At 34.6% G+C, this 17,902-nt stretch overlaps 1 protein-coding gene across 1 annotated transcript in view; it reads left to right on the forward strand.

Moving 5' to 3' along the window:
* LOC148955896 (protein RER1) overlaps positions 1 to 16,718 on the forward strand; it is a 51,608-nt gene extending 34,890 nt beyond the window's left edge. The window contains exons 4-5 of the mRNA XM_089093010.1: positions 13,496 to 13,722; positions 16,370 to 16,718. Coding sequence (XP_088949136.1) covers positions 13,496 to 13,722; positions 16,370 to 16,447 — 305 coding nt within the window. The 3' untranslated portion in view covers positions 16,448 to 16,718. The remainder of the gene's footprint in view (positions 1 to 13,495; positions 13,723 to 16,369) is intronic.
* Positions 16,719 to 17,902: the final 1,184 nt, after the last annotated feature.

Raw genomic sequence — 17,902 nt, forward strand, 5'->3', positions numbered from 1 at the left:
ACTTTACGAATTTTATATATTTGGAATTAGGATAAAAAGTCATTTTTTTTATGCATCTATTGTTATCAAAATTCAGTTTTCTAGAGTTTTTGTTACTATTTGGCCGAGTCGCTCCATACTTAGAGTTCAAAATATATGTCAGACCTTCGGACATTTTTATCTTTACCTCTTTTTGTAAGCAGTGCAGCGACATGAATATTTAAAGATATATCGAATTAATTAACTTTAATGCTACTTACTCGTTGATTTTTAAAAGTTAGCATTGTAATTTTAAAAATACCTGTAGACCTAAAAAAAGGCCAAAGGTAAGGTAAATCTTTTTTAATACAACTGGTTACAACAACTTCAGCTTTTATTTTTTAACAACTAGAAATAATTATATCAAATAAGCCCCACTTTGGCACTGAAGAAAGACCTACGAGGGCTTACGGTCGTGCGAAAGATCATGTAACTACTGACCTATTAAATTAATTATTTAATTTAATCAAATCAAAAATATAATAACTATTATAAAATACAAATTAAAAGAATACAAATTTAATTCTTCATCAGTCATCAATACTGAGCTCCCCCTTCCCCTACCTTGCAATCCCAACCCCACTTAACCTCCCCATACCCACCCTTACCTCCCTTAAAAAATATAAAACTATATTCATCGTTTAAAATTATTACACCGACATAAGCGAACTACTAAAAAATTTAAGAAGTAGATTTGAGATTTAAGCTCTGATGAAGCGTGAAAGTCTTTCTAAGATAAGTTTATTAATTAGTTTCCAAATTTATTAATTTTTCATCCAGAGGCCGTTTCGTTCCTACTTTGTTGGCTTTTTCGTGCCATAATGTGAACTTACATAGCGTAAAATTCTATGCAGATCTCGGGTTTACTTGGCAACGTCTATTTTGTCCATAAAATTTGCTCCAGAAGATTGCATCTCCTAACGTAAAGTCTTAAGTTATGCTAGGATAAAAGGTTTTACGATGTAGTTTGAAATCGCCATTAGGTCTGACAAGAACGGCTAACTTCGGTAATTTTTAGACAACTCTAATCCATATTTGGAAATAATTTTTCTCTGACACTTAGTCAAAATATTTGGAGTAGAAAATGTGTTAGTCGTAAACAACCCAACAAGAGCTAAATTTCGTCTTTCAGATATGTGTCTAAAATAACATTTTCCCTTTTTTATACAAGTATAGTTTCGTGAAAGATCAGAATTTGGTTTTTAATTCGATATAGATACCGCAAGGCCGTATTTAGGCGGTTTACCCCCCCCCCCTGGAATATGTACGACTCATAAAAACGTAACAAAAGTGCATATAGACAAATTTTTGGTGTTATTGGTATCCCCCCCTCCCCGAACAGAAATTTGAGTTACGGCCTTGGATGCCGGATTGAGACGTCATTTCGTCGTTTTGCTCGACCAAATTTACTGTATTCGTTAGAACTTAGCTGTACTAATTACAACCTAAACACAGTTTTGTTGGATATTCATTTCTTCCAGAACTGGCAAAAAATAGTTAAAAACGTTTAGAAAGAATCTGTAATCCCATAAGCTTATCAAGTAATGCGAGCAGGTACTCACTCTTACTTATACAATTGATAATTTTTTCGCAACACCCGGCCAATCACTAATATAAATATAATCACGGGTAAGCATACACATGATTCGATTACTTACATAGGGAAAAGATGAAAGTGCTACTTGATACCTATTGTATGCTCTTTCTAAATATAATAACCGCTCCATTTTCGAATGAACACCCCCTCGCCCCCCCCACCTCCACCTGGTGGTCCCATATGTAGCCCTAGGTTATAGGTTTGTTCAAGGCTCATAAAACACAAACGACAAATATTTGCAATAATATACAATATGTCTTTATTAATCACATTTTCATGTCTACTTTCATTGTTATCCGCATTCATAAGTCATTTTTAGATAAAATTTGATATCCAACACATACGAATTTTTTTGCAATCAGATAAATAGGTCTAATGGTTTCGACGGGTCATGGAATTCGGTCACGAAGAAAACAAGCCATTGACATACGCAAAACACCAGATAAATTAATTCATTAGGATTATATACGGGAACGTCAGGTAGGGTGGGGTTTGTTGCACTTGCGGGTGAACTGAATATTATATTTTGAAAGTGGGCATAAAAAAGGCATGGGAGTAGTGTGCTCACCTTGTCCCTAAGTCAGTAATGGAATGCTGTGGGTATCCACCTAATCTCGTGATGTTATGTAACAGGAATCGGTTCACCCGGTGGGCTTTTACAATAAAGGTTCCTTCACATTGAAAACGTAAGATTTTACGTTACGTTTAGTCCTAAGGTTGTTACGTTTCATCTTACGGGTCTTACGTTTATGTTCCTTCACATCGAAAGTCTTCCCTTCACACTGCAACGTCAATTTTTAGCGCTACCCATGCAAAAAAGTGGTTTCCCTTGTTGTGTAAGGAAGGGGGCTGTGATTTCCTTTTTCTAGGTTTTTGACCATACTAACTCCATCAGTATACTTTTCATTTTGATCTGATGCCATTTTAGAGGGGCTTCAGGCTTTTTTTTTAACCTCTTGAAGTGAACACTGGCAAAGGGAAAGGACACAGCATGGCAGTTTCCAAATTTCTCTAAATCTGTTTATTTTTGTTCTTTAGTTTCAGTTTCATGGCAGGCATGTCTTCTTACACATTTTTAATGGATTTATGTTAAAAAGCGTCTCTTCATTTTTTTTCACCATATTCCATAGAATTAAGACACCTAATTATAGCTGTAAGATTTTTTTTTCAAAGAAATCTAGAACCAGTTACTACATTTCAAAACAAAGCAATAGAAATGTCAAAAGTATTTTCTTATATCATGTTTTTACTCTGGTACTAGTGTTATTATTATTAATTATTCATATTACTGGAATATTTATTTTTTTTTAGACTTACAAGACATTTTTTTCATATAATTTAATGCTTACCTTAAATGTAGAAAAAAAAGCTTTATTTAAGTTCTTCTATAAAACTAAAAATACACTGAATGGTTAAAGTATTTTTTAACTGCCTTCATGATCTCCATCTGCAACTCTAATTTTGAGTCATCCGGTTCTTTATTCAGATTAGATAACAGAGATTGTAGAAAGTACCACTCCAGATCATGCTGTTCATTGCTGTTTTTTTTTCAATTGCTTGCTGTTCCTTCAGGTCTGTTTGATCTCTAGACCCTGTCTTTGTTCTATTATGAGTTTTATTTTGGCTTGTTGATGCATATATTTGTTGCCTACTAGAAGCTTGGGAACTTTGGATATCTGTTTGATTGTCAATGAGAATTTCTTCACTAAGGGTAATAAAATCAGCATCATTCACTTCAACATAGTTATATTGTGGGCACCCCCTGCACACTCTGAATAAATGTCCACTGATATATTCTCATCTTGAACAGTGTTCCCTTTTGTCTTATGGTTCCTTTCAATTATATGTTCAGAAAGTAAGTTCATTCTTTGTACACAATTTTGTTCTTCTGGCTTTAAGCTTATACTAGCACCAGATCCACTTGTAGATCTCCCTTTTTTTCTTTAGGTAGACGTAGTGGTCTCTCAGGTTCTCAAGCTCCCTTCTTTCCATAAGCTCATTAACTAGAAAAAAAAACAATGATTACTAAATTTTTCAATTTTTAAACTTTAAACATACTCATTTTATAGCCCAATTTTTATTGCAGCTTATTCATAAAATATATTGTGGAGATTTAGTTAATTTTTCTCCTCAATAGCAAGAACTCCATAGCTAATTAATTCTATGGAGCAACAAAAAAAGAATTTTTGAGCCACAGAAAGTCAAGGATCACTTAGACAAGAAGTAAAATTTACTGTGCCTTAAATCAAATCTATTGAAACAAGTACTTTGCCTACACCCAATTATACAACATTTGTTAGGGTACTAACTGAATTAATATCATTTCTTTACTACTATAATACCTCAATACACAAAGGCTCAATAGACTCTACTGTATGTCCACTTGCTTATCAAAGTTGTGTGTCGCTTAAAACATGCTGGTGATGTGCCAAAATACCAAGCATATTCAGTGTCCTGATTGGAAGGTTTAAAATAAAACACAATTTATTGTGTTTGTATCAAATTTTAATGTTTATTTCGGAACAACTAATGTTATTCAAAAATAACTTTTACTTGAAGACAAAATCCATACTCAAGTGTTTGGGAAAATGATGACATTTTATTTACTATTCTCTTTTTTTTTCTTTATTTCAAAGCTCATGTTTTTCTATGATATTTTCCTTCCTTTCTGACAAACTTCTTAAAGATTACACATTACATGGATATAATGACCAAACATTACTTTCAACTATGTCATTCAAATCTTTTTGCTAAATGGTGTAATACTTCATTTAAATTTTTAACAACGTTTGTTAGCTGATATGTCTACCAGTGCTAATAAATCCATAAAAATATATTTCAACACAACATTAAATATTGTTCTTGCCTACTGTGAGTATGCTGTTTGTAGTGAATTCCATAAATATAATATTCACATGCTGGAAATGTAAATAAAGCGTTGGTGTAAAAAAATAATTTAAAATATATAGCCTATTGCCTATGTTATAAACAAAAGTTTGCAAATCATTGATGCTTGTAATATTTTTGGACTTATTCCAATCAAAACTTAGGTAATATTGTAGTTTTATTATTTTGAGAAAAAACAAATAGCCTTAAATAGCCCATAGTGAATCCAATCATGGGGAATGGCAATACAATGCAAGGTAGCATTACAGATCAGCAGCTTTGTAGGAGAAAATGGCTTAATAAACTTAAAAATATACCATTAGATTCCTTGTTTTATGCTCTTTTCCTTTATCACATGTGTTTCTGACAGTGCACCTTATCTTCCCTAATGGTCCTGGATATATCCCTAAGATAGCCTATATAAAACTTCTAAATTGCCAAAGAAATTAACTTAGTCTTTATTTTTTCTCAATGATCCTAAATCTTTTTCATTATAGAGGATGTGGAGAAGCTAGATCAAACTATCCATTTAAATGTACCAAAGTAGGTTAGATCCTAATCTAAATTTATTCTTGCTTCAACCTCATAAAGAACATTTTAAATCCTGAGTTAAGTTACAAAACTAATCTCCTAAATATCATTTAAATGATTAACTGTACCACAAAAGGTTTTATTTTAACCTCAAACCCAAAAAGAATTAAAAAAAAAACTAGCAATATTTATCAAAGTATAGCCTATCCTAGCTAGGCCCACAAATCAAGACAGTCTATACTTACTACTTTCTTTCCTGCTGATGAAAAACTTGGCTCAGACTTTCCAAAGAATTTAGTTTAAATTGCTTGTCCTTGAAAACAGGGTACTTTGAGCTATATAATCTTTTCCAGCTTCTGCAAACTCAAATATTTTCTCATCTAAGTTCCATTTTGCTCAAACGTAAACGTAAGAAGTTGAAATACTTTCAACTTCTTTCGTCAGACCTCTAGCATTGCGTTTGGACTTACGGATACGTTAACGTAAGGTCTTACGGAGGGTTATGAGTCTTACGGAAGGCTTACGGAGTTCAGTGTGAAGGGGAGAACGGAAAGCCGAAATTCAATGGGAAGGAACCTTAAGTCAGTGGATTTTCGGATGCTCGCAAAAGAGTTTATGTTTTTCTTCTTCTTTTTTATGCCTTAATCCTTAAGATAAGTGAGTATATTTTATCGGATAGTTTCCATATTTTCAGTTGGTTTTGTTAAAAGGGTACGAATTTCATGAGTAATCTTTTTCGGGGAAGGGGCAGGTACTGGTATATTATATCTAGCACAACGCTACAGACTGTACAAGGAAATACAAATGGAAACCCGTCAAACGGGTATTTGCAAGAGAAAAATGGATTGCAAAGCGTGATTGCTTATTCCGTTTACAATATTTAAACTGTTGTTCTTTGGGGTTTAGGGGGGGGGGGTAAGTGCCTAGGTTAGGGTACGTATTTAATATATGCTATGCTTTACCCCCCCCCCCCCCCCTAATGTACACACATATAGCCCAAATTTGTTTCTAAACTATTATACATTCATCCTATTTTATTTTTATTTCATTAACATTAACCAAACTTGACTTCTTTCGTGTATAGCGGTGTGTTTTATATAATGCACCAATACCGAGGGGCATTATAAATCTTTGAATTCTGAGTTTGGGGGAAGGAGAGATGATATCTTTTTTTTTAACAATTGTGTATACGGTTCTTTTTTTTGTCCGTAGTCTAACAGATCTTTAGCCTGTTGAATTATTTTAAAGTCATATTAATTATGAAATATTTTATATGTAAATCGGCCGGCGAATGGTTTTAGCTAAATCCTCAAAAGTCATTTGTAAATCTTTCGTTTTGTTTCAATATTCCGTCGTATTTACCATTTATCCAGACGATTATAGTTGTCATCGTCTCTTGTTTCAATTTTGGTGCAATTTATTTCAGATAAGCTTATCGTGCAATGTCAGCAGGCGCCCATTCATGGATATTAGTGTGCCTCATGATTGTTGTTTTCTAAATAATGTAAGCGCCATGAAAATATTTGGCTGCCCCAAATTGGTGACGCCCCATCGGGAATCTGGCGGTACTTGTGCATTATACACACTCTTTTACATACTGCTAGTTTGGTTAATGGTAATGAAATAAACTAAAATAGGATGAATATAGAATAGTTTAGAAACAAATTTGGGATATGTATTTGCACATTAGGGGTTTGGGGTAAAGTATAGCATATATTAAATACGTAACCTGACCTAACCAAGGTACCTTCCTCCTCCCCCCCCAAAAAAAAAACCAAAAAACAATAATTTAAATATCGTATACGCAATTAAAACCACGCTATAAATCTACAGCAGTGTGTTGAATCATCCCGTAAAACGGGTTTGTTCTACGGCATCTGTCCAGGTAACTGCCGCGTCTCATTTGAAAAGAGTGGGTATAATGCACAAGTACCATTCTGGCATGTCATTATTGTTATTGTGGGAGGACTCACGAAGCTCAGGCCACAAAGATCCATAGCTGTTGCAACCCCCCCCCCTAAAAAAGCCATTTGGCGATTGGTTCCTTTATGGGCTTGGTATTTTAAAGAAGGCTGACCTATTTCTGCTTCCACTTTGTTGAAGAGCCTTTCTTACTAATGTCGGGGTGTGTTTTAGAGAGAGAGAAACAAATAAATTTATTAGCAAAAATAACGCTTACGTCATCTTTCAACAATCATCTGGGGAATCCATTGGGCTGTATATGATGGTTGTTTCCATCCTTATAATCTATTAGTATATATTCAGACTTCACTTACAAATCAAAAATCACAAAACGGAAAGAATTCTAAATCATTACGCAATTTCCCAGGAGGTAACATTTCAACCTGCTCTTGAGCTGGCTAACATGATCTGCTTCCTTTATCAAACAGTTCGTGGTAACGAACTTGTAAGTAAGGAGCGACCCCGCTCAATAGCAACCAAAACTCTAAAAAATGGAATTGTGGTGCCAATAGATATATCAAAAGGATTGGCTTATTATGCTGATTTCAGACATACAAGTTTCATTAAGTTTAGTGTTACCCATTCACGGTTACGAGCCTGAGAAATTTGCCAAATTTTCAAAAAAGAGGGAAAGAACCTCTTAATAGTGATAGAATCTTAATGAAAATCACACCATCAGATTCAGTGTATCAGAAACCTGTTTGTAGAGGTTTCAAGCTCCTATCTGCAGAAATGTGGAATTTTGTATTTTTGCCCAAAGAAATAGCACGGATGCGTTTTTCTTCTTTCTTTTTTTCACGGGAGATCGTATTGATGCAGTGGTCCTAGAATATCGTGAGAGGGCTCATTCGAACGGAATTTAAAAGTTCTAGATACCTTTTAAAGTGACCAAAAAGATTGAAGGGCAACTAGGCTCCCTCTTCTGCCCCTTTTTTCCCAAAATCGTCTGATCAAAATTTGAGATAGACCTTTTGTTCTTTATATTTGAAAGGCCCAATAACTATGGGAAAGGTCTTTAAGTCATAAAATTTTCCTTTTATTTACGCATAGTATTGGCTATTGGGAGGTATGTATACATTTTCGGATGGGGGGGGGGGGTGAATTTTCTTCTGGATTTTTTTCCACGGCGGAATATTCCAAGGGGAGGGAAGCTTCCTGGGGGTGGGTTGTCAGGGGAAATTACAATCTGGGGGAATTTGCAAGAATTTTTATGTCTTGCTTTCTCTTTTCCGTCTCAGTTTTACGCGTGAAGTTGTTAAGGGTAATTGTGCTGGGTAAATTTCCACTGGGATTGAATTTTCTAGAGGATATTTCCGTGGGGAGGGTATTTCTCCAAGGTTGGGTTGGGTTCAAATTTTATGGCATTAAAAATTGTCAGAAATTAAATAAAAAAACAAGTTTTATCAATTGAAAGTAAGGAGCAACATTAAAACTTAAAACGAACAGAAATTATTACGTATATGAAAGGGGCTGTCCCCTACTCAACGCCTTGCTCTTTACGCTAAAGTTTGACTCTGTCTCACAACTTTATTTTTAAAACAGTAAAAAAACTTTAGCGTAAAGAGCGAGGCGTTGAGGATGGGAAATACCCTTTCATATACAGAATAATTTCTGTTCGTTTTAAGTTTTAATGTCTCTCCTTACTTTCAGTTAAAATAAATTGTTTTTTTTTATTTAATTCCTAAATGTTTTTGAATTAATGCAGCTTTGATTTTGGCTCAACGTACATGAATAATTAAAATGAAATTTGCATATTAATTTTACTTTTTTGGCTAAATGGCTTTCTCGAAATTTTGATCCGACGTAACTTATGAAATAACTTACGTAACGAACTTCTACATTCATATATTTTTATTACGTAAATGAGTTCTCCCCCTAGTCAATACCTTGCTCTTTACGCTAAAGTTCGAATTTTGTTCCAATTCTTTAAGAATGACCCTGAATCACAAAGACCGTTTAATTAGAATAGATAGCTTTTTTGAAGGTATTAAACAAACTTTGGCGTAAAGAGCGATGTATTGACTAGGGGGAGAACCCCTCATATACGTAATATTTTTGTTCGTTTTAAGCTTTAATGTTGCTCCTTTCTTTCAGTTGAAAAAACTTGTTTTTTTGTTTAATTTCTGATCGTTTTTTAAAATAATGCTGAGAAATCCGGCGCCCTCCTCATAGCAATGTCCCTTCACCCATGACAATATCCTCCATGGAAAGATCCTACCACGTAGCCCACTCCTCTGACCCCCTCCCCACTAGAAAAAAATCCTTCTTGAAAACGTCAGCATACTTTCAAATAACAAACACTATATCTAAACAATGGGCAAACTTCATAACTTGCGGCCCTTCCCCCGGGGAGTGTGGTGGATTAAGTCATCCTCAAAGACATATTTCTTAGGCTTTCGACTATGTTGAACAAAATGGCTATCACAAAATTTTGATCCAGTGGTTTTGGGAAAAAATGAGCGTAGGAGGGGGCCTAGTTGCCCTCCAATTTTTTGGTCACTTAGAAAGGACACTAGAACTTTAAATATCCATTCGAATGAGCCCTTTCGGAATATTTTATGACCACTGGATCGATACGATCATCCCTGGGAAAAACAGAAACAAAAATACAAACAAATTAACACGCATCCGTGATCTTTCTTCTGGCAAAAAATGCAAAATTCCACAGTTTTGCAGATAGGAGCTTGAAACCTCTACAGTAGGGTTCTCTGATACGCTGAATATGATGATTTGATTTTCACTAAGATTCTATGACTGCTAGGGGGGTTTTCCCCTTTTTTTGAAAATAAGGCAATTTTTTCAGGCTCGTAACTTTTGATGGGTAAGAATAAACTTGATGAACCTTAAATATTTAAGATCAGCATTAAAAAAATTCAATTCTTTTGATGTATCTACTGGTATCAAAATTCCGTTTTTTAAAGTTTTGGTTACTATTGAGCCGGTTCACTCCTTACTTACAGTTCGTTACCACGAACTGTTTGATTGCAAATATATGAGATTCATCAAGTTTAGTGTTACCCATCAAGGAGCCTGAGAAAATTTTCTTGATTTTAGAAAAGGGAGACCCTTCCCCCCTAAAAGTCAAGGAATCTCAATAAAAATCACAATGTCAGATTCAGCGTATCAGAGAACCTTGCTGTGGGATTTTCAAGGTCCTATAAACAAAAATGTGTAAATTTGCATATTTTTTTTTATTATTTTTTTCCCCAGAGGAAAGATCATGTATCCGTTTTTTTTTCAGGGGTGATCGTATCAAAATAATAGTCCTAAAAGATCAGAAGAGGGTACATTTGAACGAAAACTACAAGTTCTAGTGCTCTTTTTGAGTTGCCAAAAAGATTGGAGGGCAAATAGCCCCCTCCCACGCCCCTTTTTACCCCAAAGTCGTCCGGTAAAAATTGTGAGGTGTCATTTTATTCAGTATTGTTGAAAGATCCAATAAAAATGTCTTTAAAGGTAACATGACCCCCTCAATTCCATGGGGAGAGGCCTGTAAGTCGTGAATTTGCCCATTGTTTGCGTATACTATTTGTTATTGGGCAGTATACAGACATTTTTCGGGGGGGGGATATTTGTGCTTGGTGTGGGTTTCCATAGGAAGGATTTTCTGAGAGGAGGGACATTTCCTGGGGATGAACTTTCTATGGAAAATATGACACTGGGGGGATGTGACAGAAATTAAAGTCTTTTTCAAATGAAAGTATGCTAAGGAGAAATTTTCAGGCTGAATCGTCCGCAATAATTTTTATGGGAGGAGGGGATTTTCGAATGAAACCTCAGTTGCTCTGGTGTTCTCACTGAAGTAACTCTAATAGCATCTTTTCCCTACGTGGATTAGTTTGCGCCAGTTGAATATATATATATATATATATATATATATATATATATATATATATATATATATATATATATATATATATATATATATATATATATATATATATATATATATATATATATATATTGTGGTGGTTTTATTTGTTTTTAGTTTGGTTTTTTATCTTGTTCTTCTTGTATTTCTCTCGTGCTGCAGACGCCTTTTTTGATAGAGGCGAAATATCCGCGTTGTTTTACATTTTTTCGTCTTTTCTCTCCACTGGCCGCAGTCTCTTTTTTTTTTTCATCGAGATTTTGATCTCTGTTGGTTTTTTGAGGGGATTTTCAGCAAGAAAGGAACTGTCTGGAGGGAATTTTACGAGGGGTGTATTTCACATGGGAGGAAATTTTCACGGAGGAATTTCCCATGAGGGTGTATTTATCATGGAGGTTGAGCCCGATTTACCAGGCATTATTTGAAAAACGACCAGAAATTAAATAAGAAAAGCTATAAAATAAAAAATAAATTTTTCAACTGAAAGTAAAGACCAGCGTTAAAACTCAAAATAAGCAGGAATTATTCCATATATGAAAAGGTTGCTTCTCCTCAATATTTTGCTCTTTACGCTGAAGTTTAACTGTTAATACCGACGAAGACCACACTGCCTTTCCATCATAAACAACAAGTAGAACAATAGGGAAATTTTTATATAAGACAGTAAAATGCAAATTTAAATAAATATTTAAATCCTATATCCAAGGGTCAAAAAATTCCACTGTCCTCAAGTAATGATGCTAGGACTGTTTTGAGAAAATGTTTTAGTTTTAAAGATTGTATTTTAATGTTGACTCTATATTCTTCGTTTTTTCTTTTCATTTGTTTTGCTGAAGACGGCCTCTTGGATATAGGGTCGAAATATTCGTTTAAAGTTGCATTCCTTTGCCTTATGTAAAAAATTTCCCTATTGTTCTACCTGTTGTTTAAGTTTAATTGTTTGTCCCAATTTTTTAAAAACGGCTCCTGAAACACATGGGCTGCTTAATTAGAACAGGAAGCTGTCTTAAAAGTGCTAAAAGCTTTAGCGTAAAGATTAAGGCATTGAGGAGGGGGCAACCCTTTCATATACATAATAATTTCTATTAGCTTTGAGTTTTAACCTTGCTCCTTACTTTTAGTTTAAAAAAAAAAGTTTTTTTATTTAGTCTCCTAAGGCTCGAACAATTTTATTTTGTAAATTTGAACCCTTAAAACTTGACTCAAAAGAACTAGTCAATAGCAAATAACCATAAGACAGATACGGGTTATCAAGAGAATGATAGAGGACCATTAGAATTTTTGGTGGAAGTCCATTCCCTAGCCTTCTTATAAGACCCAAACCTCTTGCCACTTTTGGTGCTACTGCATCACATTGCTGAGTGGGAGTACCAACTCTACTAAATGTCATGAAGATCAATTCATTTAGGGCCTGATTAGCCTTCTCAATGAAAAGATTCACGCAATATAATTTTCATGTAAACACAGTGTCATCTGCAAATAGCATGATTAATTTCCCTGGTATATAAAGTCGCATGATATCTACGTAAATAAGGTACAATAGGGGCCCAAGCACCGAACCCTGTGGGACTCCGCAAAGGATACTATAACTTCTTGATTTGCTACCACTAATATTCATTCTAAGTTATCTCCCTGTAAGATGAGACTAAAATATATCGTGAACACCTAAACAACGTAGCCTGTTGAATAAAATATTAAAAACAACAGTATCAAAAGCTTTACTAAAATCTATGAAAGTTGAAAGCACCAAATCACCACGTTCAAGCGCAGAGTTAACAAAATACGCGAGAGGGTGGACACCGCATGTATTGTAGAATGATCTTTCCTGAATGCAAACTGTGTTTCCACAAGAAATCCACATAAGTTCGGGTGATTGTACAATCTTCAATGCATAACCTTTTCATATAGTTTTGAAAACAAACACAACATCGAAATGAATCTCCAATTAGAAGGGTCTGTTTTCAATCCTCCTTTGTGCAAAGAGGTAGCCGTGACTTATTTTAATGGCGAAGGAAACTCACCCTTTTTCAGTGATAAGTTAATAAAATATAGAAGTCAGAGCAACAAATATACCATTACTAATTTAAATGTTTGCAGATTCAGACCATCGCTCCCAGACGAATTCGACCATCAATCCTATTATTTGTTTCATCTCCTCCAGATTAACTTCCATTAGATTCCACTCTCCTCCCATCCTTTATACGTCATTACCTATAATTAGAACTGTCACTGGGAATTCAACAATATCTCAAGGTTTACTTGGGAAAATCCTAAGATTGGAAAAAAAATCTTAAATAATGAAAATGTATAACTATATATCCGTTTGAGAACAATTTATACCTACCTTGTAGATAATTATAGAAGCTAAGTATATTTTAGTCCATGGCTATTCACCCATATTTAATGTATCTTCTCTAGTTTCTTTTCATCTGTTTATGCCCTTGCGAGAAGTCATGGACCCACTTTGGCCCTCCATGCAGACGAAATGCTATTGCATGATTCCAGTTCAAACTAGGTACAAAATAGGTACACTAGGCTAACCTTTGTGCTAAAAAGTTGGTGTGGGTGTAGGAGGGCCTCTGGCCTGAATAGGGCCTTCACGCATAGTGATTAGCAATATATGTTTTTAGATGATTCACCTGGGTTGCCAAGTACATCCAGAGATGTAAGACGGGATGAATTCAGACCATTTATGCGAAGACTGCCCGAGTTTAAATTTTGGCTAGGCGTCATGAGATCGACTCTAATCGGTATTTTTTGTACATTTTTCGACGCTTTGAACATCCCAGTGTTTTGGCCAATACTAGTGATGTATTTTGTAACCCTTTTTGGGTTAACAATGAAGAGACAGATAAAGGTAAGATGCTAAATCTGTTAAAATGTACAAAGTTAAAATATGTATTTTAAGATTAGGTTATGGTCCTACCCCCCCCCCCCCTCAGGTGAAAATTCTCAAAGGCAAGTGTAAAGCCTAGTTCTGACAGATGATGGTATATTTCTAAAACATTAGGCAATTTGGGTCGTGAAGTTCATCTCTGGGTTTTTCGCTCCCCTCAGGAAATATTCCTTGATCTTCAAAATTTGCCCAAAGAACCTTCTATTATAAATTTGAACATTGTGACCAAAAATTTGTTTTTGGAAATTAACGTTTTTTTTTTTTATATTCAGCATGTACAACTTTCTGTTTTCTGGGGGGGGGGGGGATATCGATCTCGAGAATTACTGTTAAAAGGGTTGGCAGCCCACCTTAAACTTGTCTGTGCCCTCAATACTATATTAAGATCATTATGAGCTACATTTTCAGAGGCTAGTAATAGTCACATCGCCCCTTGGTTTTACAATGAAGAGACAGACATATATTAATCTGCTTATATTCAAGATGGTGGATAAACGGGCTCAAACTATCAGTCGGGTATTTGCCCATTTCTGACAATTCTAAGGAGCTGCTATATCAGCAATTAGTAACTAATACACGAGTTGAAAAATTACCAGCCAATTATACAAGAAACTGAAAATCAGTATTATGCACAGATTATGAAATCTAGTTGAAATTGTGATTTTTATTTCTATAGTTTTTATTAAAAATTGAACATTTTTTTGACACTGTCGCTGTGTTTTACACACTTACATTATGTTTTTATCATTATATTGCAATTTGAGAATCTCATGATATTCTATATATCACCCAGACTGCATGCTTATCCGTTTATTACTTTCTTTGAAAATTTAACTGAAAGTAAGGAGAAACATTAAAACTTATAACGAACAGAAATCATGGGAGACTGCCCCTTCCTCAAGCCACTCGCTTTACACTAAGGTCTTAAATTTCTTTAAAATACTTTTGATTAAAATTCAACGGTCCTTGTGTTTCAGGAGTCGTTTTTAAGGAATTAGGTCAAAAATTTAAACTTTAACGTAAAGAGCGAGGGATGAGGAAAGGGCAGCCCCCCTCATATACAAAAAAATTTCTGTTCGTTTTAATGTTGCTCCTTACTTTCAGTTGAAAATGCCTGTTTTTTGGTTATCTAATTTCGGAGCGTTTTTCAAATGATGCGAGGACCCCCCCTTATAATTTTTCTTGGAAAACTTCCTCTGGAATCTTACCTTCCCAGTGAAAATCCCCTTCGTAGAAAATTCCCACCCGAAAAATTTCTGTATATTTTCCAATAGCAAATACTACATGTAAAAAATGGGCAAATTGCACAACTTACAGCCCTATCCCCAGGGGCTAAAGGGGGTCATGCCATTCCCAGAGGTATAGTTATTGGACCTTTTAACTGTGCTGAGCCAAATGGTTATCTCAAACTCTTGATTGGATATCTCTGAGAAAAAAAGGAGGCGTAACAGGGTGGCTAGTTGCCTTCCAATCTTTCGGATCACTTAAAAAGGGCACTTGATCTTCCAATTTTCTTTCGAATGAACCGCCTCTGGGTCTTCCACAACCATTGGTTCGACACGATCACCCCCTGGGGGAAAAAACAACAAATAAACACACATTGATTATCATTCTTCTAGCAAAAAACAAACAACAAAATTCCACATTGTTGTGGATAAGAGCCTTATATCGCTACAGTAGAGTTATCTGGTATGCTGATTTTGATATGTGCTATTTTTATTTAGGTTCGCTTGACTTTTTGGGGTGTTTCCTCTCTTTTAAAAGCCAGGCAAGTTTTCATAGGCTCGTTAGTTTATATTTTTAGAATCAGCATAAGAAAAAACAATCTTTTGATGTAATAATTGTTATCAAAATTCTTTTTTTTAGAGTTTTTATTACCATTGAGGCGTTTATTGCAGCGTTGCATCAAAAATTTCCAGAGGGCAACAGTGAAACTCCCCCCCCCCCCAAGAAAAAAGATCGCAAGCTCTGGTTTGTGTTTATGCTTATCGCAGGATAGGCTCATTGTCTAGTTTGGTATCTTCTTGTGAGATTTCTTCTTCTTTAAAATAGAGGCCCATGAGCCTATTTAAAAATAGGATATGAGCCTATTTTAGCCTATTCAGTTTTCCCCAGAAGATAGGGACTTACTCAGCCAAATCACTACGATGTTACCCGCTGAAATTGAGCCTCTTCATCTGAGAGTCATTCTTTTCAGTCACTGAGAAGTGAACATTTAAAGCAATTCGGGAGACAAATTATGTTGAGAAAAAATAACAATAATAAAAGAGCTAATTGACGAACATTCATGCTTTTAGAACAAGTCCTTTGTTAAGCAGATATATCTCGCTATTGTGTACATTAGCTGGGCTTTCCAAAAATAATAATAACGTCTGTTGTCGTATCTTATAATACTCCTGTTTAGAAAAGCTAGTATTTATTAGTATTATTTTGATCATATTTACAATTTTATGTTTTTATATAAATTATACAATGGTAAATATACAGTATTTACTATTTTTGCTTGTATATAATTATATTTACTATGAATTATTGTTATTATTTACTATAATTACTGTGTTTAATATGATAGCTAATAATAAGTAAATAATTTTTATTTTCCTTCCAGCACATGATCAAGTACAGATACATCCCGTTCACAACTGGCAAGCCAAAGTATACCGTACCCTCTGGGGGGTTGAAATAAGTGTAATCCGAAATTTAGACCTATTTTTTTAATTGTATAGACATTAATATAGCTTTTGAGAAAAGAGGATGGATGTGGTTCAGGATTCTAGTCCTGTTGGAGGAATTCAATAGATACTTATTTGGTTTGACTTTGCAGAGTGAACGTCCCATCCTACCTTAGTCTCTAAGAGTATGAAAATTGGAGTTTATTGTGCTTTAAGTTATTTTAAGGTGTGTTTTTACATTGTTCCTCTTTGTGAATAAGGAAATAAATGAAATTTGATTCTCAATTTTTTCAGCACTTTTAAGACGAGTTTTTCTACGTGCCATCTAGTATATGGCGGTTTCTTGGTATTTTTCAGTGCAATGATAGGTGTAAATTTAGGAACAGTACTGGTCATAAGGAGACATGTTAAGAAAACAATTCTTGCTTCATAATATGCATAATGATCCTAGTTAACATATTTTCCAGGGGAAGCACCTTTATCATCACTATTTTCACTGTTGTATAATTATTTTTGTACTGTTGCATTATATGGGCCTTTCTAAAAAGTCAAGTTTGGTTAATGCTAATGAAATAAAATAAGATCGGATGAATGTGTAATAGTTTATAAACAAATTTGGGCTATATATTTGTACATTAGGGGGGGGGGGGAATCATAGCATATATTAAATACGTAACCTAACATAACCTAGGTACCTTTCCCCCCCAAACTACAAAAAACAACAGTTTAAATATCGTAAACGCAATGAAAACCATGCTTTGCATTGCTTTACTCTAGAGCGGTTAACCCGTCGGGCGGGTTTTTCATGACTAGTTTCCTTGTAAAGGCCCATATAACGCAAAAAATACCATTATTTTTAACAATATTGTGAAAAATAAACATATTTGATGAAGTAAGAATTGTTTTCTTAAAATGTCTCCTTATGACCAGTACTGGTCAAAAAGCGTTTTCGCTATACTGTATTTGGAGACAATTAGCTCAGGCTCAGTGGAAAATACGTTGTAGGTATATTTTAATTAGATTAGGTATTTAGTATAATGTGTTTTGGGTGGCCCGCTTTCCATCATTTTCTGCTTTAGTTCCCATAATTTTGTTAATAAAGTATTGTATTTTCATCATATTTTGGTAAAGTTCATTTAGATTAACCTTGCTTCACTTATTGGGTGTGTTCTGAATAATTAACAAGTACCAGTGCCTGTTCTCACTTTATAAGAAAAACACAATTAAGAAGCCTGAAAATAAGAGGAAACACTAGTCTAAGCTAGATGGCGTTCATGATTTTTTGTTGGTTCACTATTAATAATTTGTTCTTATTTTTCGGAAAGGACTACCACGTATAAGAAAAAAAGAACCCCACAGTTTGATTGTGGGATCAGGGTTGCCAAATTGAACACTTTTCATGTGAAATGTACTCTTTTTTTACCTCAGAGGGGATACGGAAAAGTGAAAATCACACTTTTGAAGTGTCA

This window comes from Artemia sp. Qi Xiang Cuo, chromosome 1, assembly GCF_049724085.1.
Source record: "Artemia sp. Qi Xiang Cuo chromosome 1, ASM4972408v1, whole genome shotgun sequence".
Classification (NCBI taxonomy): Eukaryota; Metazoa; Arthropoda; class Branchiopoda; order Anostraca; family Artemiidae; genus Artemia; species Artemia sp. Qi Xiang Cuo.